Below are 25,153 nucleotides of genomic sequence, written 5' to 3' on the forward strand. Positions count from 1 at the left end.
CCAGCTGACATGAAAGTTAGCTGGAGATCGCTCTAAAGCGTAGTGATGGTGTGACGGACCATTAGTTTTAGACAGGTATAAATATGTGAATAAAAACTGCATTTTATTGACGGTGTCAAAGAAGCTCATAAAGAGCAACAAGTAGCAGCTAAGTTAAGTTAACGCCTCAGTGCCTCGCTAAAAATAACACCAAATGACCTTCAGAGTTTACTGCAGTGCCGTTTGATTGTATACTGTGTAACTATATTATGTCCACTGAAACACAATCAGAGTGTGCAAGGTTAACTTCCACTAGGCGCTCATCACGCAATCACTAAAACATAAACTGTACTTCCTATGGCTCTCCATAAGGACCTCCTCCCACCAAGTGAGCACACACACACACACACACACACGAAAAAAAAAAACAGGATTGTAGTGGAAACTGTAAAACAGAGATATGAAGTCCCAACATATCCCGTCATACGCATTTTCTATTCCACAGGTTGGTGTATAAATGACTTGTGTGGCGTTTGTTTGACGTGACACTCCCCCTTGGTCGATGGGAGGCCGACGTCACCCTGCCAGCGGAGGAGTGGATGGCCTGTGCAATAAAAATACATGAAGAGAATTGAGGAAAAGGAGAAGATTGGCCAGGGGAAAAGCAACAACACGGCTGTTATTCCTTTCTTCACGTTCCGCTCGTGAACCGTGGACTTGAGCTCCCTTCTGAGGCGCACTGGGATGTTTTTTCGCCTCTCTATCAAGAGCTCGGGCAGAAATGCTGTGTTATGTGCGGCTTTCTTGGCTTTTTAAGCACACCGAGAGAGATAACTGTACTGTATCCCAGCCCAGCGGATTGGAGTGAAAGTCCGCCATATTCTGCCTTACCACGCCCGGGAGTCGAGCCATTGGAAAATAAACGGACAGCCTTATTCATGCGTTTTTCTTGTTGCCCTCATCCGCAGACGGTAACCTGAACGCGAGGGATTTCGTTTAATGAAAAATATCAACATTGACGACTTTGAAGAGAGGGTGGCCCGGCTCGGATGACAATGCTTAACGAGATCACACTGAGCAGTACGGAGGATGTGTCTTAAAAGGATCTGTTGATCATATTGAGACGGGAAAGCAGATTACACCAATTAAGATTGCACAGATATTCCACCGAAACCGCTTTGGACTGTTGTTTTGAAGCTGTCGGGAGGCCCCAGAAAAGCGACCCGAAGCAGGGGGAGGGGGTGGGGGGGTCAATAATTTCTCAAATATCTAATTTTCCTTTCCACCACAATCTGTGCGCTGTTGGGACTCATTATAAGGGCGTCCACGCGTTATTTCACCACCAGTAGGCCTGTATGAGGACGTTATTTGGCATTCACAGGCCTGTCTTTTTTTTCTTTCTTTCTTTTCCTTTCTTTCCTTCTGCCCCTGAAATCTGGATGAATCACTAAGAGGGGAAAGGAGTGCGAGTTTTACAAAAGGAGAGAGAATGACCCTGGAATCCATAATGGCGTGTTGCCTCAGCGAGGAGGCGAAAGAAGCCAGGCGGATCAACGACGAGATCGAAAGGCAGCTCCGCCGGGATAAGAGGGACGCACGCCGGGAGCTGAAACTGTTGCTTCTCGGTAAGCTCGACGGGGAGAGCAATGCCAAGCCCGCATTCCTCTCTCACTAAAAATGCCTTTGTCGGCTGTAGGGAGTGGGGGTTTATTAATGGGGGTTCCCCACCTGAGTGAAGTTTAGGTGGTGGGGTAGAAATATCTCGGTGTTATGAGTCGAGTGCACAGATTGGCAGGTCAGCAGAGGGAGGAGATGCTGCCCAGTAAGGCCTGCATGGCTTCCACTATATAAAAAACCACCTGATTTGAATAACTGTGACTGGCTAGTGTCGAGGAAACAAATGGACGCTAGCTCTCCTTTGACTCCTCCACGCTCTTTACAGGTTTGACAACAACCTGTGTGCAGCCAGATCTTAAGGGGCGCATTCAGGCGGTGTGCTTATAAGAGTGTGGCTGGGCCAAAGTCTGCGCTTTATTGGGCACAATCAAGACAGTTTTGCAGCTCAACACATAACCCTGGCAATCATTATATCCCAGATATCGGTGTAGAGTGAAAGCTTGGCCACTTGCTGTCCTATAATCTGTATAAACCTGTGTGTGATGGTATGCTCCTGCATATTATATTGTGGAATATTAAATTTCCAGGCTAACAGCAGTATTCGGTCCAATACAGTAAGTAATGTATCATGGTTTTAATAGTAAAATTATAAATTGTTATTTAAATTCTTAAAAAAAAAACCTAAATAATGACGTTCGTAACTGTGTCTTTGCAGTGTTTGGTTGTAAATGGGGGAGAAGGGGGCAGATCCTGTTAAGCAGCATTAGTCATACTGAAGAAATGTGAGGAAAACAAGTCATCTACTTACCATCCCGGTTTTAATTAGATTTTCAACAAAAAGCCCATTAGATGTGATGACTGTGGTCCTGGTGAGTGGTGCCAGAAACCTCGCTTCCTGATCCGCTGCTCTCCTCACTTAGTTCCTTAGAAAATGCAAGAAGGCAATGGTCTAAAGTACATTTAGACCCTTAGATCGCAACATTGCCTCCCGAGTGATGCTTAAGAGGGACTGGATGAGAGAAGTTTACACCTTTGGGTGCTGGTTAAAAGAAAACAATGACATGAATCCCTCTTAAATGGATTTGAAGGAGCTCACTGCCACCACCCTTGTTAAATAACTGTGCTGCTGTTGCCCCTTAATCTCTCATAATACACCACAAGTTCATTGTGCAAATTCATAAGCAGTCAGTGACCTTAAACAACAAAGTGTGTACGATTTGAGGGCAGCTGTTTCTAATAATCTTGTATTTATTTAATCTTTAGTCAGTAATGTGTGAAAATTTGTCAGCCCAAAGTGAAAGGGTAGGCTGTTGTATTTCAGAGGGGTTTACTTTACTTTAAAAAGATATAAAGTGAAGTGGAGCATGATTATGTAGAGACAGGAAAACAAGAAACAACAGCACAGATTTTAGACGGTAGTATAGACATTTTTCTGCTGTGTGGCTTTTTCCGGAGTTATAACAAACATCTAAGGTTTGAGCATGGAGAGGCCGATTAGAGTATGAATAGGAAATGCGTTATGCTCAAGGCTAACCTAGGACAATAGACCTTATTAATCCTTGTAGAATGTAGAGGCATTCATAAATACAATAGGCAGGCACGTGCTTGAGCATCTAAAGCAATCCTGGATAAATTAACCATTTTATTTTTGGACCTGATTCAGTATATCAGCTCATATGCAGGGCTCTCAGTTCACAATGATTGTGTGTGTGTGTGTGTGTGTGTGTGTGTTAATGCACACAAATACCACTTCTATTACAAGTGGTCAAGTGAAACAGAGGAAGATGTGCATATGTGAAGATGTGTGCTCTATATGACTGTGTCACCACAGATGCTCTATGAGCTATTATACAGTGACAGGATATGGGTATTCAGTTTTTCAAGCTTGCTAATTGCTTAATTTCCCCAATGGATTTGACCACTAAACTCTCCAAGTCAAGTTCACTAGTTTTCAGGATGACCATCAGTGGGCTTTTCAGAAATCATCTTGGCTTTTAAAACGTCACTTATAATCTTTCAAAACCACTAATTGCTTTGTGTCTACTGGGATTGTGTATGTTGAAACACAGGCTACACAGCAAATGAGAAGATTGCAAGTTTTTAATCCATTCCTCAAGTATCTCATGTCCATTAAGAGCTAACCGGATAATGGGAATGTTCTGAAATTAACACTCATTTAACCTTATTGGATGACTGAGAATACATTACCAGCAACAGTGTAGATGAGTTGATTCAGTGGGAGAAGGGCTTGATATGTTTCTCTTAAAAGCTGTCAAGCATAGATGTTGTTTAATGCTTGCTAAAATACTGGAGATACCCATGGATTCTCTCATATAAGTGACTAATAAAGACTCTCTAGTTAAAAAAAAAAAAAAAAATTACTCTTCATAAACCTGAAAAAAAGAAGAGCCAGGTGACTTTAGCAAAAAAAAAAAAAAAATCTCCATTGTGCCTGAATATTCCATCCATCCATCCATCCATCCATCCATCCATCCATCCATTCCCTGCTGCTTATCTGGGTTCAGGTTATAGGAACAACTGTCTAAGCAGAGAAGTCCAGACCCTCTCTCCCTCCAACCACTTCCTTCAGCTCAGCCTGGGGGACAGAGATATAATCTCTATGTCCCCCAGGCTGAGCTGCTCTGAAACCTTCTCCTGGTAGTACGTGCCTGAAACGCCACACTTAGGAAGCACCGAGGAGGTAATTTAGTCAGATGCCCGAACCTCCTCAATTGGCTCCTTTTGGTGTGGAGGAGTAGCAGCTCTACTACTGAACCTGTTCTGAATGACTGAGCTCCACACTACAGACTGTCACGGCATCCAGATCGCTGCAGACATGACCCCAATCTGTATTTTAGTTTCCCCAATCAACTCTTGCCTCACTAGTGAACAAAATCCTGAGATACTTAAACTCATCCACTTTCCAGCTATTTGTCCCTGATTCAGAGTGGTCATTCTTTTCTGGTTGAGAACCATTGCAATCAGACTTCGAAATGCTAATTCTCATTCCCGCTGCTTCACACTGCCCCCAAGATCTCGATCTTGAAGCCACTCAAGCAGAAACTATCCATCACTTGACTATGCCTAGAAATTGTGTCAATAAAAGTTACAGTTAGTTACAAAAGTTAAAAGTTAGTTAGAGTTATTGGCAAAGTCCAGCAGTCAACTGGGATGGAGTCCAGTTTATTAGCTGGTATTATAAATCAAGCTCCTTCTGCCGTTGTACAGTGACCTTTTTTAATATTAAAAAAAGTCTACACTGGATATTGTGCTTTATTTTAAACTTAAATTTCCTACACTTTCATTGTTGAACTGATGTGCCCATGACCAAACATTGTCCTGAAGTAGTTGGGGCAAAAAGCTTTAGACTTTGAGTGCCTATAGTTCAAGAAAAGTGCATACTTACTACACATCTTTTTAGAAGCACAGTATTTGAGCTCTGAACTGCATTTTATCGGAGTTTCTCACATGACATCATGTGCACATCACTCAAGATTTGTCCACAATGCTTGATGCCAGGAAAGAATGTGTATTCACCAACTAGTCGGTAGTGGTTGATGGAGGTAGCTGACTCTCAGTAAGTGAAACTGATTTCTAAGAAAGTGCTGCTCCAAAAACCTTCTAGTGATTGCTTTGGTTACTAGCAGATTTACATGACTGAGAGTTTGCAGACAAACGTGAAAAACTACAGGCAATTACTCGCCATGTAGTACTAAAACTTAAATAAGTGTGATGCAAACCGGAGTGAAGGTTCACCCTCAGAGTAAAAGTTGTGTCTTTGCACTGCAACTGGTATTTTTCAAAATCTACAGTTTTTACTTTGACAGCAAATGGTTTCCATTTATGGCTTCTGTTGCACTTTTCACAGTTTCTCTACAGGTTGGAGAGTAGCTGGAGAGTATTTTTAGACAGGTCTCCCTTTTTTATGCAAACTACAGGTAACCCCAGCAATATGCTACTAATCAAAGTAATCATGTTTTTGCCAACTGGTTGGGGAGTACATGACCCATCTGGGTGGGTCCCAGATGGGTCCTATGAAAAAATAAGGGTCACTGTCCATTTCTAGATTCTAGGCCTGTACGAGTGGGCCTTTTAGCAATCATTTCATCAGCGACTGCTATCAACCTCATGCAGCCACTTTAAGCCACCTGAGGAGTTCTCATTTTTTATCTTCATGACTATTGGTCGCCATGGACCAGTCTCTAAGCCTGTGTGACTAGGACCTTATTCACTTTAGCCTGTATAGTCATCACGATTGTCATACATCCAATATGGCTTACTAGTTAATGTCATGTGGTTAGTGGTCATTGGTGTGTATACCTCAATAGTCAAAATGGGATTTAGTTTTGACTATTGCTAAAAATGTTTTGTTGAGGTCAGAGGAGAATGACCAGACTGTTTCAAACTGTTAAGAAGACAACAGAAACTTAAATAACCCCTCGGTACAACCAAGGTGTGCAGATGAGAATCATTGAACGGTCTACAACAGCAGAAGACCACACCAGGTGTCACTCCTGTCAGCAAAGAACAGGAAAGCCTATGATTCACATAGACTCACCAAAACTGGTTAACAGAATATTGGAAAAACATTGCCTTGTCTGAGTGTTTTCTGTTGCAACAGTCAGCTGTCAGTTAGAATTTGACTTTAACATGAACTTGTGGATCCATCCTGCCTTGTATCAGGCTGGTGGTGAAATGGTCTGGGGGATATTTTCTTGGCATTGAACATGACAATGAACTCACTGTATTCAAATGGTTTCTGCAATCATCTGATCCCAATCCAATAGAGCACCTTTTGGATGTGGTGGAAAAGGAGATTGAGATCATGGATATGCAGCTGACAAATCTCAGGTCAATAAAACCCAAAATCTCTGAGGAATGTTTCCATCACCTTGTTCATTCTATGTCAGGATGAGTTGAGGCAGTTCTGAAGGCAAAAGGGGGTCCAACCCAGTACTAGCAAGAGGCAAGTGAGTCTAAATGCAGTAAAGACTTTAGCATCATTTTATGGAAGGGGGCAAGATTAGTGCCATGCGTTTAGTGTCTGACCCAGTATGAAATATGATCACAGTCTACTTTTCTGTTCTGTTATTGCTTTTAAATAACGGCCAGTTGGCCTTTGAACTGCTGGATATATCATGTCATCTTTTTTTTTTAGCTTTGTACTCTATTAGCTATTTTAGGAAATTGCCTTTATTGGCACATAAACTCTTGAATTATGGCAGGAACAAAAACCTGTTTTGTGTTACATTGTTGGTTTAAGGTCAACGACAAATTGTTATCAGTCCAAGTGGCCAAATTTGAAGAAACCCATTCAAAACTCTCTTTTGGCCATGGGCTGTTGTGGGAATCTAGGCATATTTACTTTATCTAGAAAATAATTTGTAGATTAATAATAGATACCACTAATAATAGACAATTCTTGTTTTATCATTGAGGTCTGAAGCGTCTGTTGACTCTGAAATGGGTTAAACATGACTAATTATTGGGCTTGTCTACATTTGCTAAATTAATTTAAAATTGCTCAATTACGAAAGTGGCATGACCCAGCTCCAATCCTTAAGGGACCATTGAACCTAGTTTTCGGTGCTTGTCCCCCTTTACACACTTTCACATGCATGCCGAAAATTAATTTGTAGACAAGTGGGATGGACTCGAAACACAAGATGCCTTTACAACTTAGGTTATAGATTTACCTCAACAAACACAAAAGATATATTCTAGAATGTCAATTTTAAACAACCAAATAATTTAGAAAATCATTGCATCAGTGCTGGTGTGAATGGGTGAATGATGCAATTTGCGTAAAGCGCTTTGAGTGAAAAGCTCTCTGTAAGAAATAGTCCATTTACCATGTTGTGTCATGGCTATGACTGAACAAAGTCCAGCCCTACTTATAGCGACTCTTTCACAAGCACATGGCTGTTATTGTTAGAGGAAGGCCTAAAGGTGTCTTATGTTTTGATTAACGTATCAATCAGTGTTTAAGTCATTTTTATTCATTTCAATGTCATTGTTTAGCTTCCAGATTTTATGATAGTTGGGTCCACTTTTGGACAATTTTTCAAAATTGTGCCTCCAAAATAGATTTTTAAGTCAATGTGAATGTGATTGAAGGGCCAAATTTCTACTTGAGATCAAGCGACTGACTTGGCCATTGAAGAATATCCCATTTCTTTGCCTTGAGAAACTCTTGGGTTGCTTTTGCAGTATGCTTTGGGTTATTATCCATTTGCACTGTGCCTGATCAGTATTGCACCATCTGGTTGAATCTGAGGAGATAGTATAGCCCTGCACACTTCATCCTGTTGCTTCCAGCAGGAGTCTGATTATCAATAAACACTTGTGACCGAGTCAACAAAGTCCATTCAGTGAGACAAAGACTTCAGTGAGACTGATTGTTCTTGAGTTAGTTAGACGTTGTATCGTAATCAAGGGAAAAAATGCAATCATGCACTTTAGTTGTTTTCTGTGGTCTTTCAGGTGTTTTGGTGTTGCTGAGCTCGTCAGTGTACATGCATTTTAAGCATGTACCAGATTGTTGTCAACCTCTTATTGAGAATTACAGTAAATAGCTACCAAATGCAAGTTAAGCACTTGGAACCAACTCCAGATCTTTTATACGCTTTTTGACTTAAAAGTATTCGCAATGCAACAGTCCTGAAGAAATTGAGAATATGGTTTAATAAGGCACCTTGATGCACCACAGTAGTTCTACTGAATTCACCTTTCTGTGGAGTGTTTTGGCTCTTTTCAGTCCCATTAACACCAAATTGATCCGACTCCTATAGGATTTTCTTTAGAACCGTTAAAATATAAATATATCTGTTTATTGTTCAAGAGTTTTAAATTCTCTTAATAAAGTAAGGTTTATTTTATGTACTTTCCTGTCATCCAGTTAAGTTTGTTAAACACAGGGTCCCACTCACAGCAGTGGTCAGTTATGCACATGTATAACTGACCTTAGTCAGTTGTAAGGAACTAAATAATGAACTAAATCACTTATCATTTCCTGAAAAGTGTTTACTCTCTTGCATTTAGTGTTAATGTATATTTTGAATACAAGATGCTGTTAAAATTAGGGAGCTTCTGTTATTTGGTTAGTTAAATAAATTAAATGTAAAAACTCCTATCAAAGTAACTGAGAGGGAGAAGATTGAAATCCAAGTCTGTCATTCTTGTAACTGTACAACAGCTGAATAGTTTTCGCTTTCAAATTTAGGACCAAAGAGTGTCTGAGTTTTGTTAAACTCTCATTAGAAGCAAGGCTGAAAATCAAGGTCCAATAATGCATGCCGATGAGGAACAAATCGAAAGTATTTGTAAAAGTGAAACTGGCACTCAGCCTTCGTGTCTTAACTCTACTTAAGGTGCTGCTAAGAACTTGGAAGTGAATGACTTTCTTTTTCACTCATAGAGTCAGTTTAAAATGAGGTACATTCTTAAAATGTCTGCGCACCGCAGACAGTAATGGAGTTTGGCGAGTCTTGAAAGCACAAAGTTCAAGACGTCATTTGGCCAGTGAACAGGAGAACTTTTCATTTTCCCTTTGATACACTTAAGATGTGCTTATTATTTGGTTTAAGTGTGAGTGCTGAGTATCTTCTAGTCAAGTTTTAAATGCCCAGGATATTTAATAATTAAAGGAAAAGGAAGCCTGAGCAGCTGGTTTTGTTTTTTTTCTTTGGTCTTTTGTCTTATTGTGCTTTTGCTTCTGAGTCAGACAACTTTCATAGAACCTGCGACATGGCACACCCATGCCATGGCAGATGTAATGCTGATCCATAGACACCATTACACACTTGGGTTAATCTGGGGTCGCTGCATCGATTGGAAGCGTGACTCAGCAGCCACTAATGGCCAGAAGACAATCATACACAGCATATTTGCTGTCTCCCTATCTTTTTCAGTGCCTGTTATACTCATTGGTATAATGGAAAAGATCCATTAAGACAGAGATGCGGTCAAGCGATTATGATTTCTTGTCGAGTAATTGTGTACAAATCTATGAAGTAATGTGTATAAAAATATAGTATTCTTGTAGGAGAGTACCTTACTTTTTTCCTGTGACAACCAGGATGATGTCATCGGCATCCATCCATTTTGCTACCACTCATATGTATCCAGCTAGGCATGCTAGGCAAAGCTGCCAAGACCTCACTATTCTCCACCACTAAAGTTCTTTGGGGGCTTTCCCATGCAGGTAGGCCGGGCAGTCTCCACCCAAAGCATCTTACCAAGGAGGTACTGAGAGTGTATACTAGACCAAGCCTGGTGATTGGGATCCTCACCCAGAGCATCCACTCTACCCACCTCAGACTCTGATGTGCTAATTCTGTCACCCACTTCACTGGTGTTAGGAAAAAAACATGTTTTGAATGTATTATTTCTTAAAATTAGTTAAAGAATTAATACCCATTATTAAGGTTATTCTAATTGTTAACTCCCACTCATTGACTGGAACAACAAGGTGAATAACACTATCCTGTTTGGACAGCAAATACAAATCCGGGTCTAAATCATAAAGCATGGGCTTGTATGAGTTTTGCCTTTCACCCAATTACAGCTTAGATGGGCTTCAGCCCCAGTTGTGACCCTGACCTGGATACGCAGTTGAGAAAATGGATAAATGGACAGATGTGGTTTTCTTTGCTTTGTTTAGTGGAAAAGAAACCATATGCATTGTGGTATTCATCAAATTAAGTTGAATATGCATGGAAAAACAATGTATTCTAATACCTTTCCTCAAAGCCACATTTATTAATTTGGAGAATGATTGCTACCTCCCTGCAAGCTTCTACATTGGCAGCCCCACAGCAGAAAAAGGATTTTCTCTTGTACAGCATTATTTTTGGACTGTATGTTTGCTGTGTAAAGTGCTCGCTCTATTGGACTACACTAGAGAGCCTGCTTTGGCTTCATTTTTGTTACAAAGAAGTGCAGCATATTCAGACTTCTATAAGAGAGACGCTCAGTTAATATGCACTGCAGCACACATGCAAAACATACATGTGCACTCCTTTCCCTTGAAGTTATCCAAGAGGTACTAGTTAAGACTGTTCCACTGATCTGCCAAGATTCTCAATGAACGAAAGGGAAATTACGCCCCCAGTTCTTCACACCCAGATAGTTCCTGTCACCGCTGAGAGGACAGAGATGTTGTTCTTGGTCTGTCACCAGACTAAGCAAACAGGCTGGGAGGAAAAGTAACCAGCACATAATATCATATGTGTGAGCGCATGAGTGGATGAGTACATATGTGTATGTCCGTGTGCATGTACTGTTCATCTGTGTGTATAAATGTTTATCCCAAGACAGGATGTTGTTGCAAAAAGCCACAATTCATCTTAGGATAGGAAATATCCCCACACACATATTTATGTTCCTAATTCTGCAAGAATCCCTTTCATTCACCATAGTTACTTTAATCAGCGTTTCATCATTATCAATGGACCCAATTACTGGGTAGTGTAAAAGGGGTTACTAATAGCTTTGTACCCATAAAAAATCATGGGTGGATACTGAACATGGACATTTGGCTTGGATATTAAGCAGTTTATAAACTACATCGTAAAAAGGTTTTACCATCTGATTGTGTCCATATCAAAGTAGAGCAGTCAATAGTTGGTAAACTTAAAGCAAATGAAGCAGGTTATCTCTTACTGTCTGCTATACTGGGAAAGGGGTAATTTAGACAGTATCCGACTTGATTCCTTCAGCACTGTCTGAAGTTTGAGGACTGAGGACTCCTAAATATGCAACACGAGTATGGACATTGTCTTCAACCAGCAGTTTGTGTTGCTCCATGTCAGGCTGTCTCTGTTACAACTTTATAAAGTAATCCTGCCTGTTTGCTTGTTCAATCTTCCTCCGTGATGTGAAATATAATAATGCAGCTTGAATAAAAAAGGCTGTTAGACAGCGGCGCTTCGGCATTTTTAAATTTTTTACTGTGGGTGGATTGCTGTGGGGTACAGGTAATTATGGAATGTGAATGAAAGAGTGTAGTTTAAAAAACTAATTTAATGCCAAAATCACAAGTTTGTTTTTGTCATTTTCAATGAAAACAAACACTTCACTGCAGAAGTCTTTATGAATTTTATTTTTCTTTTATTCTCTTGAAACGCTGACAGCCAAGTAAGGATCTTGCAGGGTCCCTTCTTTTTTTGCTTTGGTTTATAGCAGCTAATTATGATCTGCACTTGGATTTCAGATTTGCCCCTATAAATGTGGCAAATGCAGTGCAATCAAATTCATTTTATATCCATACAGCTATGAGAATCTCATGGTAAGGACGTTGTACAATCAGTGCCGCCTATGTTCTGTATTTAGACCACTGGCTGTGCAAGAAGTCTCCCCTGCAAGGTTTTAATGCCTTTTCTCTAGTTAACAGTAGTGGATTAATTTTTAACAGTGAAAATAGTCTGAATGTCCGTTTAAGAAGCATGACTGCTGACACAGGAGACGATATGCGCCGTCTGGTTAAATGACACTTTGCACAAACCTACTGTATAAATAAACTCTGCGTTCCCTTTTCCTGTGTACTTTCTCAGGCACTGGGGAAAGTGGGAAGAGCACATTCATCAAACAGATGAGGATTATCCACGGCACCGGTTACTCTGACGAGGACAAAAGGGGCTTCACCAAGCTGGTTTATCAGAACATCTTCACGTCCATGCAGGCCATGATCCGAGCCATGGAGACGCTCAAGATCCCCTACAAGTATGAGCACAACAAGGTAAATGGATTCTTTCACTCCGGCTTTTCACGTTCTCCTACTTAAATGGCAGTTGATGGTGTCAAATAATTAGAGAGAGAGCGAGAGAGAGACTCTACGATGTGTTACAGTGTGCTTGAGTATTTTTAGAGTGCCTTCTATCTTATTTGTAACAGCCATCCATAATCATTTCCTGTCCTTTTATAGACTTCCTGTGTCCTTAAAACACTCAAGTACTCTTCACGCCCTTTTGAGTATTTGTGTTTGCATATTTCCTTGAAATCCACGCATGCATATATACACACCATCCCTGCTTCTACACTGCTACCATACCCCACAGTACTCGCTCAAATTTCACCTTGCTCTCTGTACTTAACACTTCAGCAGGGCCTCTTTGTTGTAGAGGAGTTACCCTGGTGTTCACAGCTTTGGGAACTGGTACAGGGAGTTTTTGCTCAAAGTTTCTTCCATGTGAAAGTGACAAATTAAAGGAAATGATGCTTAGGAGTCCACACCTTGGCGCAGCTACTGTATTTCAGGTGGTGGCTGGCTGTGGTCTTCAGTTTCTCTGTATCAGACTACAGTCCAGGCTGATGTTTAATGAAAGCCTTTTTTAGAGATGTTGTGTTTGGTATGTCAGGGTTAAAATCAGGTGTTTTATTCATAATGCACAAAACCAAATGCACACTTTAATGTGACAGCATTTTTGGTCTGTCCCATTTTATCAGCGTTCTCATTTCCCTAAAATACATGTGCAAGTAGACCACTGGATCCCATTCATTCCATTAGAGGGGTGCAAAGACGTTCCAGTGCATTCTTTTTGGGAACCGCTTTAAGCGTTGCATAATTAATACTGATTTGCACAGCTTAGAACTTTCGACTGATTGCACAGTTGCATCATTTATTTGTATTTTAAAGTGAGATGCATTCAGCCAGGTATGAGGCTTCCACTACGTGTTGTTAAATTATGTTTGCAGTTTTCAAATAGCACTGAAATCTTCGAAAGTTTGAATAGCAACGCTATTCTACAGACATTAAATTCATAGTGCAAAACAACACATCGTTTCCCCAGACATGCAGACTGTAACAAACGAGGAGCCCAGTCACTGCTGTCGACCAAGCGCGCGTTATATGACAATCAGTGCAACCTGCAAGATTTAAAATGACATCGCAGCCGTGCATGTTTATGCAGATGTGGTGCATGGCTGTTTTCGCTTCCCGTCTCGTGTGTGCATTTTCATGAGGAACGAAACTGATTGTGGTATATCAGTTATGCATTTTCACCATTATTTTACCCACCTTAAACACTATAATTCAGAATATGCTGACTAAATGTAATACTTTTATGATCTATTTTTATGAAACAAAATGCAGGTGGGTTTCTGCTTTGAAATTTCTTCCCAAGCTTTTGGTTCATTGTACAGTTCTCATTCCAGTTTACCGCCATGTCTTGCACACTGCACATCCACCATCTGATTTGTAGTAACAGTCAATTGGAGGTTGATGTAAAAGTCTTTTAGGACCTGTACTACAGGGTAGAACTGACTGTCTAATGAAATCAGAGCTATGTGCACAATGGAACCGTGTAACCTGTCATAATTTGTACCCAACATCCCTCTACTCTCATATACATACGGGTAAAATGGGAAGTATTTTATCCTTGACAAAAGAGTTGACTGACATCACAAGGGAAGTGAAAATGAAACCCATCAATTGTGTTTACAGTGTCTTTCTGGGCTTTTATAGTAAATGTCACTCTCACAGTCTTTCAGGCCCACCCATTTAAATAGGCCTCTATCTTCAGACTCCAGTCTTCGCATGTCCGATGTATGCACGTCTCAGTCATGTACTGTAGCTCTGTCTCGGACTAGGTGATCCACACTAAAAACAGAAGCCGTGTTTGTGCTGGACTTCAAGGCTTGTAGTGGCCGGTTAAGTAAAAGGTCATGCTGTGTCTGCATGTATACAGTCACTGATTTGTGAAGGTTCAGCACGAGTGGTTAATCTGCTGGTAAAAAGACTTGTTCTGTGGCTTTATTTATGTTTTTAATCCGCCAGTTCTACAGTCAATCGCACAATCTCTGTAAGCAAGGACGCTAATTTCTGTTTGTGTGCAAGTACTGTTTACCATTATCTTCACGAGTATCATGTGCAGTTTATTGAAAGGCATTCTTGTGTGTCTGCTACTGCACAAACTTTTTTTTTTTTTTTTTTTGTCATACACAATCATGATTTCAGTCTAACTTCAATTAGAATGTAATGTACTGACTCATATCTGTGTCATCACAAAAGATTTACTCAGCCATATTAGATTTAGGAACTTGCTGAATGGTTTTATCTAAATAAATATGGCAACTGCAAAGTTAAAAGTAAATCTATTCTTTACATCACTGGTGGGGCTAAAGCCACTGTAGACAATGTAATTGATGAACACATGTCCCATCTTGAAGCCTCTGGATGACCTTCTTTTGTAGTCTCCATTTGGTTTTGAAACTGAATTTTAAGGAATGAGTCCGAGTCTGAAACTGACCGATTGTCAGTCATGAGTTGTTAGCCAGTGAGTGCATCTCAGAAAATCCTTATTTCCAAAACACAATATGACCAAAATTTACAAAATGGACTAATTTTTTGATTTAATATGACCAGAAATAAGTGATTGAGACTGTAAACAGGAAAAGTGCTTACAGAGTTCGAGTCAGAGAGCTGTTCTTTATGAGACCAGAAAAGTATTTGCAATCACACGCCTCGCCACCTGGTGGCCATTGAGAAAAATGCAGGTTTAAGGCGCTACTGCATTGTCTTCAGATTCCACAGCTTTAATTGAGCTCCCTTGTTTAAAGGAGGTCTAACCTCACTTCTTTTATGGAGGTTTTTGTCCATATTATATATGGAAAAACAATACATTTTTAATTTAGAAAAATGGATCCCCCCCCATGTACCTCAGAGTGGTTTGTTCTATTATGTTTACCCTGTTTACAGTTAAAGTAAAAAAGGAAACGTGAGGCACTGATATGTACGTCTACCACACAGTAAAATTAAACATATTTAATATTTTCTATTACAAGCATTCATTAGCACATTGCCTCACCATCTTGGGTGGGATCTGGCAACCTCCAGTTGCTAGGGGAAAATGTGCATCAAGTCCTAACTCACTTTGATGGAGGCAGAAGGTCTGTTCATGTTAAAATCTGAATAGTTTTTAAGTTTTTTGTTTCTGTATTTCACTTATGATTGAATTTTCAGATTCAATGCCTCTCCATTTCACACTCATGGAAGCACCCATGCATGCAAAATGCAAACATTACGTATCCGTCCTAATCATCAGGAGTAGCTGTGCTGCACTGTTGCTCAACACTTCAACATTCAGTCACGTGTTGATCTCTTGCCATGGGACACAGCAGAGTTTTAGTGGGAATCTGGGGCGACAAAACTTTCCCCTTAATAGGCCCAGTGGGATTTGTGCTTCAGATATTAGGTCCCTGCTGAGCCCAAGGGTGCAAAGAAATTTCTGCATATAGAATAAGCGAGTGAGAGCAGAAAATACACCAGTGATAATTAGGACTGTGTAACCTGTGCAGTGATTAATTTGTGTGTGTGTGTGTGTGTGTGTGTGTGTGTGTGTGTGATACTGAATGCTTGATAAAGTTTTGATAAGTTAAGTTTCTGTTTTCCACCAGGCTCACGCCAACATAGTGAGAGAGGTAGATGTAGAGAAGATCAACAAGTTTGAGAATCCCTACGTCGATGCAATCAAGAGCTTATGGAATGACCCGGGCATCCAGGAGTGTTACGATCGAAGGCGGGAATACCAGCTCTCGGACTCTACTAAATAGTGAGTACAGCCGACAGCCGTTCAGGAAACAGGCGTCAAACTGTTCAACAGATTTCTAATAGATCTCAGGAAAGAGATTTCTAGTGTCTGTGAGGTGCTGGATTGTTTTTACTGCCTGCCTCCTCAGTTACCTGAACTCACTGGATCGGATCGCTGAGACAGCCTACCTTCCCACCCAGCAGGATGTGTTGAGGGTTCGAGTTCCAACCACAGGCATTATTGAATACCCATTTGACCTGCAGAGTGTCATATTCAGGTGAGATCGAATTGTTATTTAAAAAGTGAAAATGCAGTGCTGTGTCATTATGTATAACAAAAGCACAACCACTGTTCACTGAAATGGTGTTGTATGACATTGTTATAATATCTTAATAACTTGGTGGAGCTATCAGCTGACCTCAGGAAAAGGAAATGAAAGTAAACAGTGTTTTCGAGATACGCTCTCACTGCAGTGAGAATACATGAGTGCACTCACTCTGTGAGAGTTTTAAGACACTCAAGTAACCTGTGGACTCTGCTTCTGCCTTTAGAAAGAGGTGCACCTCATCTGATGGTTATACTTACAAGTAAGACTGGGGATTAATATTTTATATGCAAGGAGTTTGATAAGCTTATAAAATATTTAAAAAGAATATTGTGCTTTGTTAATGCAGGTATTAAACTATACTCGATACGTAATGGACTCGCAGGTTCGCCTTCTAAGTTTATCAGATGTTTTCCTGACAAAGTTCCCTTTAATTTTATGTTAATAATCTGATTGAAATCCACTGAATATCTGATTCAGAAGTGGTCAATGGCAAATTGACCACTTAAGTCAAAAGGACAACCACACAGACACTTCCTGTGCTTACAGTGACGTTGTTCTCTCTCCTGCCATGACAGGATGGTGGATGTAGGAGGTCAGAGGTCAGAGAGGAGGAAGTGGATCCACTGCTTTGAGAACGTCACATCAATCATGTTCCTGGTAGCGCTCAGCGAGTACGACCAAGTTTTGGTGGAGTCGGATAACGAGGTGATTTGTCCTTTTATTTATTTATTTTAGAAAGACCAAGAGAAATTTCACCAAACTACTGAGAGATTAAATGGTTTAAAGGATGCTCTCAATAAATTCCCATTTGAAAATCCTTATTTCATGTGACATAAGAGATTAGTTGTTTGTAAAGATAAAAGCTTTCCCTATTTAAAACAATGGAAATCAGGTTCTCGGGCTGCTCGGTGGTGCTCCAGCTCTTTTTCCCTTGTAAATGATCAGCCAGCTGTTTTGAATGCTGCCTAAGGCCACGTCTCCTTCTTAAGAAGAATCGATGTGTCAGGTTTTTTTTTTAAAGTGTATTAATGAGCAGGTGTGCGTTCATATGTGTGTTGTCTGTTGCTGTTTTTTTTTTCTTGCACTCATCTGTTTTCCTCCTTTTTTTTTTTTCAAGCCTGCATATTGTGAAAGTAGAAGACTGACCAGCTTCACAACCTTTATATTCCAATAGCATTACATAGTTTTTATTATATAATATAAAAGAAGGCATTCTGCTTTGTGCTTTTGATAAACAGCAGCACTGAGAGGTGTAAGACTCGCTATGAGAAGGGTTGTTTGAAATCGAGTGCGAGGGAGAAATTAAAAACATGATTGCCCTACTCTCTCATCCTTACTGCTCTCCCTCTGGTGCCGTGAAACGGTTATTAAAATCTGCACTTAATCAGGTTGAAGGACTGGTTTTTAATTAAGTGACTAACTATCTCTTTATTTCCGTCCTTCTGCCCCCCCCCCCCTCACATATACTCTGTGTAGAACCGGATGGAGGAGAGTAAAGCTCTGTTTAGGACAATAATCACATACCCCTGGTTCCAAAACTCCTCAGTCATTCTGTTCCTCAACAAGAAGGACCTGTTGGAGGAGAAGATTATGTACTCTCATCTGGTTGACTACTTCCCAGAGTATGATGGTGAGTGTTGAATCATTTAAGAGTGCTCGTACCAAAACGCTGACAGAGCTTACGTGAAGCTCCAAAATCAAGACTGTTGAGGTGTTTTTGAGTAAAGACGTCATGTTTTGTTTAACTCTTAAATTCACAGATCACCTGCTGCGCCATTATTTTTGTTAGGCTTCAGTCACGCAGCAACTTCCAGTCAGGATGGAAAGATGTGAAGTCCCCGACTGGATGGTGAGAAGTGGCAGAGGTAGCTAGGTGAAATAAATCACAGAGGGGCCTTGTTGATTGCGATGTGATGTTCGTAGCTGCCTGTAGATGTAGAAACACTTGCAGAGCGGTCGTAAAACCTGGAAAAAAGTGTGATTCAAACTGGGAATAGAGGCTGTTAGTCTCCAAAGTAAAAGTGCCTCATCACTGCAACCAACTTGCTTTCAGACTTTTACTTTGAAGGCAAACAGTCTTCATTTCCTGTCTGCGCTGTCCTCACAGTTTCGGTATCACTCAGCAAGTAGATGCCAAGCTTTTGCAGATGAGTCGGCGTCCTCTATGGAAACTACGGACGGCCATGGAAACCTGCAAAGCAATCACAAGGTTTTCGGTATAACATCTACACCTCATTACGACCGTTTTCACCTAGCCACTGCTAGTAACTGCTCACCACCCAGTGACCGGTGGTTGTCAAGGGGGGTCATTGACAGCTTTCCATCCCAGTTTGACTGGGGGTCCATTGGAACTAGTTCGTAGAGCTGACGGGTTAACCATGGCAGGAAATTTCTGCTTACAGTATAATATCTGATACACAGCTTTTATTGTATCAGAGTAATCTCTGCTATTTTCTTCATTTTTTTTAAATTACACATATTTGATTTGAGGAAATAATTGCAGAAAAAATATTTCAAACTCGATATCAAATGATGCAGATTTCAAGTGCTTTAAAGTGGCCCTTTTGTGCTAATTTACAAGATCATAATTTTATTTCTGGAGTGCACTAGAACAGATTTAATATGTAATTCTTGTCATGCTCCACATTAGTTCCTGTCTATTTAAAGGCCAGCTATGATTGGTCACTTTGAATGGCAAAAGCATTGAGTATTTTTCACGTACCGCATCATTGGTGCTATTTCTAACTCTGTATCTGAAAGATCGTTCTCACTGTAAATGTAACTTTGAGCACAAACATTTGTAAATGGGTTTTTTAACAGATTACAACGTCTTGGATAAAATATAAGAATTCAAGCAGTGCAGAGAGGTGATGGAAAAATGTCTTCAACATAACAGCTTGTTTACATTAGCCATGCATAATTTGACAGCATTACAGCGAACAGTGTACTACACTACCACATTTGCCATGCACTATGCACCATTGTATCGGTATTTTACTGTTGTGGGGACATGATAAAAGTACATAAAGAAAGTGTTACAGCATTCAAGGCTCATAGCTTTGGTATTTTAAAGTGTACAGCTTTAGAAAGAAAAGGAAATAATGTTAGACTGAAGCTTAACTGGTTGCCCCATGATATTCTCTTTCTTATGTATATCTGTTAGTTTTGAGTGAGCCAAAACTAACAGCTGGGTATCCATAGCAACATAATTAAGCCACAGAAGAGAGGTGTTGATTATAAGTGAAGCATTTCATGCAAACATTTCTTCTGGGAAAACTTAATTGTATTTGCTGTGAATTTTGGCCTTAGTAGTTTTTTGCATCAGAAACTTACTTATAAGATAAGTCATTTGTGCTCCTGCCTCCAACATCACTCGTATACATGTAGAGCTTTAAAAAATGTGTACCAATTAACATATAATGTGAAATGTGCACAGGTAGAGATTTGAGGGCACGTCGCTATACTGCAGTGAGTAAAGTTTTCTAAGTACTACCTGAAGCTTCACAATGTTTTTAGCTTGAGCTCTAGGGCAAATAAAAATCTGGGGCTGGCAGACCTGAGATACAGTCGTGGTGCATAAATTGGAATGATCCGACAAGTATGGTAGGAAAAAACCATGAAAAAAACAAAACATGGAGGATCTCCACGCTGATATTGTGGTAATTTATAGCTGTGCATGTATACTGATCCACGATATTCCCCTATGCAGGTCCGCAGAGGGATGCCCAAGCAGGGCGAGAGTTTATCCTCAAGATGTTTGTGGACCTGAACCCAGACAGCGACAAGATCATCTACTCTCACTTCACCTGTGCCACTGACACAGAGAACATCCGTTTCGTCTTTGCAGCCGTCAAAGACACCATCCTGCAGCTCAACCTAAAGGAGTACAACCTGGTGTAGAGCAGGGCAGAGCAGGGTGTTCCGACTGCGGGCCCTCAGCACACACTGACTGACGCAATCTGTGAAAAGATAGATCATATACACACACACACACATTTAAAAAAAAATCTAATGGTTGCATAATACTAATTTATTTGCTGTCTGCTGATCTCTTGACTCCTCGAGGGGTGAGCAAAGTAAATGTTATCTTGCTATTTAAGAAGTGATGAAAAAGCGGGGACAGGATATTCGCGAGGGTTGGGTGGAAGGCGCTCAAATGAATGCAGTGTGTTTCTGTCCCTCCTGCCTTTTTATAAAAAAAGAAGAAGAAAAAAGAAGTTTGAATTCCTTTTTTTAACCTTCTTCCTTACCTGTTGTTTCATTCTGAAGCTTCATCACGGGCGTTTACCTGTTTGCCCAGCAGGGAGTGATGTGTTAGATGGCTTCATTTTTTATTTATTTTTTTAATCTGATAGACTGATTGGCAAGTCTTTTGATGAGTAGGCAGAATTTGTGATCTCTTTTAAAATGATTTAAAATTCATTTGATATATGCGAGTGGCTTAGATCTTTATTAATCTTACTTTGCATTGGCTTTTGGTACCATTCAGTGAGTCGAGCATGTGTTTTGGAGGGAACAACCCAAGTCGTGTGTCAAGTGACGGTCATGTCATGGTTTCCAGCTGGCGATAGATCCGTTCAGTTCAGAAATGTGAGTGAAAATGGCTTTGAAAATTAAAAAAAAAAAGAAGGAAAAAAAGCTTTGAGCAACAGAGTGAGGAAGCACACAGGGACTTCTGCTTTGTCATGTAAAGATGAACCATGGCAGCGATCACTTTACACAAACTGAAGGGAGCCGAGAGGTAATAATTTATCAGACGATATGTTTAAATGATTATGTTCAACTGTGCCACATTAACGCTTTTTATTATGGTAACATGTATATTTATTGCCAAATGCCAAAAAAAAAAGAAAGTGAGACAGACACAGGCCCAGACTCCACAGCTGTTCACTGAAATGAAAAGTGTTGCAGACAGGAAAGAGCAGGGCTAACAAACACTCACTGACTCTACCGACCCGACGTATCGACCCTGGAGGGTTTTTTGTTTGTTTGTTTGTTTGTCTTTTTAAATAAATTTTATTTCTTACGCTTTTGAAGTGTTCAACACAGTCTGCGGTATTCTTCCCCACCCCCGACACACCGACCCACCATGGACTGACCTGAGCTACAGCGAGCTGGTGGGCTCTGAAAGACGGGGCAGCTACACCCGGTGCGCTGAACTGCCTAAAATTGTCCAATCACAACCTTGCGCCGTGAGCTGCAGGCCCCTCGCACCAAGCCCGTGCCAGCCTGCAGACTTATCCAGTCGCATTTTAGTTGTGTCTTTGTAATTGTCCAATCACAGCCCGGCTGTCTTGACTGTTGTAGTTGAATAGCAGTGGAGAGTAAATCTGGCTAGTTCCTGTGTGAAAGGTAAAGTGTTGACGTTCAGTTGTACCAAAGTGAGCCCTTCTTGTTTCTAATTGGCATTTCTGATCTGTAGTCCTTCATTCCCCGACTTACTTTGAATACTTTTTAAAAAAAATTTCTTTCGTAACACTTCCCTAGATCATAAGCCTGTAATTAACATTTATTGAGGCATAGTGCAATTATGAATGCTATAATCATTGTACATACATCTCTCTCTATATATATTGCAGCATCTTTGTTGGCTTTGTAATCATTACTTTTTTTCTGTTTTGTTTTTATTTGTTTTGTTTGTTTTTTGGCAGATTGAATGTGCGGTATTGAAAATATGTATCTATGTAATTGTATTGTATGTCTAATGGCTAATTCGTTTTTGGAAGAAAAAAAAGTTATTTACATGTTTGTTTTGATTGTTTTTTGTTTTTGTTTTTTTTGTAAGAGGAGAATGTAAATTTTGTGTTTTGCCAGTTTGATTTCTCAGCGATGAAACATCGTTCAGCTTCAGAACTGCAAAAAGAGGAATATTATTAACCGAGAATAGATCAATTGGTGTGCCAGTACTAGCCGTTTTGTTAAATTGATTTTTATATGGGAAAAAACACACAAAAAAACCCAACTGCAAACTGAATCTAACCTACAGGGCTAATTGTAATAGTTTAGTTCTTAACTGGCTTCAGGAACAGAGCGCTCGTCACATACATGTAATGACGTCTTCTCTCACCCATGTCTTTTACGTTACTTTTCACCGCTTTTCAACCAGTATTGATTAACAAGCCTTGCACTTCCACTCCTCACCCCCACTTCCACTTCCACCACCACCAAAACCAACCCGCCTCCATTTGTAGCCAAACTGTTTTGTAGTGCAGGAGCAGGAGGCGCAGGCAGGCAATCTGTCGCTTTGTGTCTGATTTTTGATAAGGAAAAAAACTGTGTTACAAAGTTGTAATTATCTTTTTGTTTATGTTAATCGATGGGAATGCCAACATGTTGTTGCTTTTTTTTTTTCCCCCCTATTCTCCCAGATACTGTTAATAACTCAGTACTGAGTCCGTGTACACAAAAGTGCAAGAAATGACTTAACCAATTGGCCTGATTAGGAAGGTGCTTTGTTTCATTTTTGCTTTTTTTTAATTATTTTTTTTACTTCATTTCCACCTTTGATTGCCACCGTTTCACCAGAATGTACAGTATTATTTTAGACTTTATTTATGAAACGTCAGCATAAGAGAAAAATACAGTTCACGTGTACATATTGCCTTACTGAATAAGCTGTGCCTCTGACGTCCCATGCGAGGCACCTGTGTTTTTACGAGAAGTGAAGCTAGTGCAGCCGATATTGTCCCGATGTGCAGCTGGAGGATTGTTCGGGTTTTTTAGGCTTGGTGGTCTTTTCCACCGTCACTCTGTGCTGAAAAGAAACAGCTTTGAAGTGTAGCTCATGTAGCTAATGTGACATAAATACATGATATTTTAAGCACATTGTGACTGAGTTGTAATCAGAACACGCTTTCTGTTGATTTCATGATGTTGTCACATCAGATTCTTGTCTTAAAACCCACAGCACGGTGCATCTTAAGGCACCGAGCTGCCAGATTAAAGCAGCATTTGCTCCTACGCATCAGGATGTGTAGAATGTGCTTGAAAAGGTGTCACAATCTGGACTCAACCCACCGGCGGCCACCTGCTGGGTGTTGTTTTTTTTCCCCTCCACATTTGGCTGTGTTTTGGCGTCTGCCAGCCAATCTGGCAGGTTACCAGCCCTCGTTTGGAGGTCCTGTTGTTTTCAGGTATTTCAGCTGGCTGGTGAAATTCCATACATGGATGGTTGAGTTTGGCAGGCGACAAGTTAATTTCCAGTCCAGTCCTCGGTGTACTTGAATTCAGTGAAGATCTTACAGTAACCACTTATCGACAGCCGGGCCTAACAGGACTGATATTTGGGGCCAGTTTGTGTCAGATGTTGCCAGGGATGAATGTTTTGAAGCTGAACTAAGATTTCAGCTTCATCAGTGCTAATGATCATCAATTATAGATTTGCAGTGATATCTGTTTCCCTGCTGTCAATAGGCGGCTGTTCACACAAACCCTGCTACTTAAAGGGACAATCCTTGCTTCAAAACAAATAAATAAAAATAAACCACATTTTGCTTTCAACACACAGAATGGCAACTGCACGCCTATGTGAGCCTTAAAAAAGGACTTTACAAAGCTGAAGCTGAAATCTCAGCCTATCCGGGATCTCACGTTAACGTTTAGGTTTTGTCAGACAGGGATTAAGAAATATATCTCAACTTGCAGGGTGCACATTATGGGCTTTGTCATAAATGTGAGCCACGCAGGACTTGTTTCCAAGCTTTGCGAGTGTTGGTGCTCCTGTCATTGTTTGGAGTGAGCACATGTGAGCTATGCTGAGCCTGGATTTTCCTCTTTAAGAGAGCCAAGACTCCAGCTGATGTTGACATGGTGACACACGTTGTCGGCCACCTCCGCTGCTGTTCAGATTCCATGCAGTATGTTCAAGAGCAGTCCAGTGTTGTGTACAGTACACTGAGAACTACAGGGTGAGAGGTGGGAGTGAGAGTGGGGGAAAGCAACCCATAAACTCTTCTTTTATTGAAGTGTCAGACACATCATTTTTATTGCTTTCAGCTTTTTTTTTTCTCTTGGGTTTCTTTGCATCCGAATCCTTAATATATGAAGTTTGATGACCATTTTTGAAATAGTGTTATGATGATCTCCAATCATAATTGTGTAAAATTGTTTCCTGTATTCATAAATTCGCACTCCTTCAACTTGTTTCTGAATGAAGCAACATTCTTTTCAACTCTTGTCGACTGTGATTTTTAAAAACTTTTTTCCTGTGATCACCTCTACACTGTATGTTTGATCAGGTCACCTGAGTGGTTTTGAATTTTAAATACAGTTTGTATGACAAACTTCCAAGAGTGTAGTTTAAGCGAATCTTGTAAAGTAGAACTCTAAACCGTACAAAGGCCAGTTCAATGGATCCAGGATACTGTAAGGATCATCACTGAAAGGATGAAGGATGAGGTCTTTTTCTCTGTCAGATGGTTAAAAAGATAGGTTAAAGAAAAAACAGAATCAGATCTTAATTGATTTTAAATGGGAGCGAAAACTTTGCTAAACTGTTCCCACTACAGGCTCAGCTTTGATGATAAATGGAGAGTAAACTGCCTGAAGACTGCTTGTGATTATTTGTGTTATCTAACACTAATTTACAGCTTTAGTTGTTTAGTTGTCATCTTTTTCTGAGAAAAAAAGGGTCGGTTAAGTTCAGGGTAATGTTTTCAGAGAATGCTGTTTTATGATTATTAATGAGACCCAAAGAGCGAGA

The 25,153-nt window shown here is 40.3% G+C and overlaps 1 protein-coding gene across 1 annotated transcript; it reads left to right on the plus strand.

Moving 5' to 3' along the window:
- Nucleotides 1-462: 462 nt before the first annotated feature.
- On the plus strand, nucleotides 463-24,622 carry LOC116311874 (guanine nucleotide-binding protein G(q) subunit alpha). The gene is made up of 7 exons (XM_031729095.2): nucleotides 463-1,604; nucleotides 12,150-12,334; nucleotides 15,991-16,145; nucleotides 16,273-16,401; nucleotides 17,028-17,157; nucleotides 17,929-18,082; nucleotides 20,162-24,622. Exons 1-7 carry the CDS (start codon nucleotides 1,469-1,471, stop codon nucleotides 20,350-20,352), a joined length of 1,080 nt encoding a protein of 359 aa, XP_031584955.1. The 5' UTR covers nucleotides 463-1,468; the 3' UTR covers nucleotides 20,353-24,622.
- The last annotated feature ends 531 nt before the right edge of the window (nucleotides 24,623-25,153 follow it).

The sequence above is a fragment of the Oreochromis aureus genome, linkage group 12, assembly GCF_013358895.1.
Source record: "Oreochromis aureus strain Israel breed Guangdong linkage group 12, ZZ_aureus, whole genome shotgun sequence".
In the NCBI taxonomy this organism is placed as follows: Eukaryota; Metazoa; Chordata; class Actinopteri; order Cichliformes; family Cichlidae; genus Oreochromis; species Oreochromis aureus.

Coding starts and splice junctions, on each gene's coding strand:
- LOC116311874 (XM_031729095.2), top strand. CDS start 1,469: ATGACCCTGGAATCCATAATGGCGTGTTGCCTCAGCGAGGAGGCGAAA. Junction 16,146..16,272: donor CTCTCGGACTCTACTAAATA/GTGAGTACAGCC, acceptor CTGCCTCCTCAG/TTACCTGAACTCACTGGATC. Junction 16,402..17,027: donor CTGCAGAGTGTCATATTCAG/GTGAGATCGAAT, acceptor CTGCCATGACAG/GATGGTGGATGTAGGAGGTC.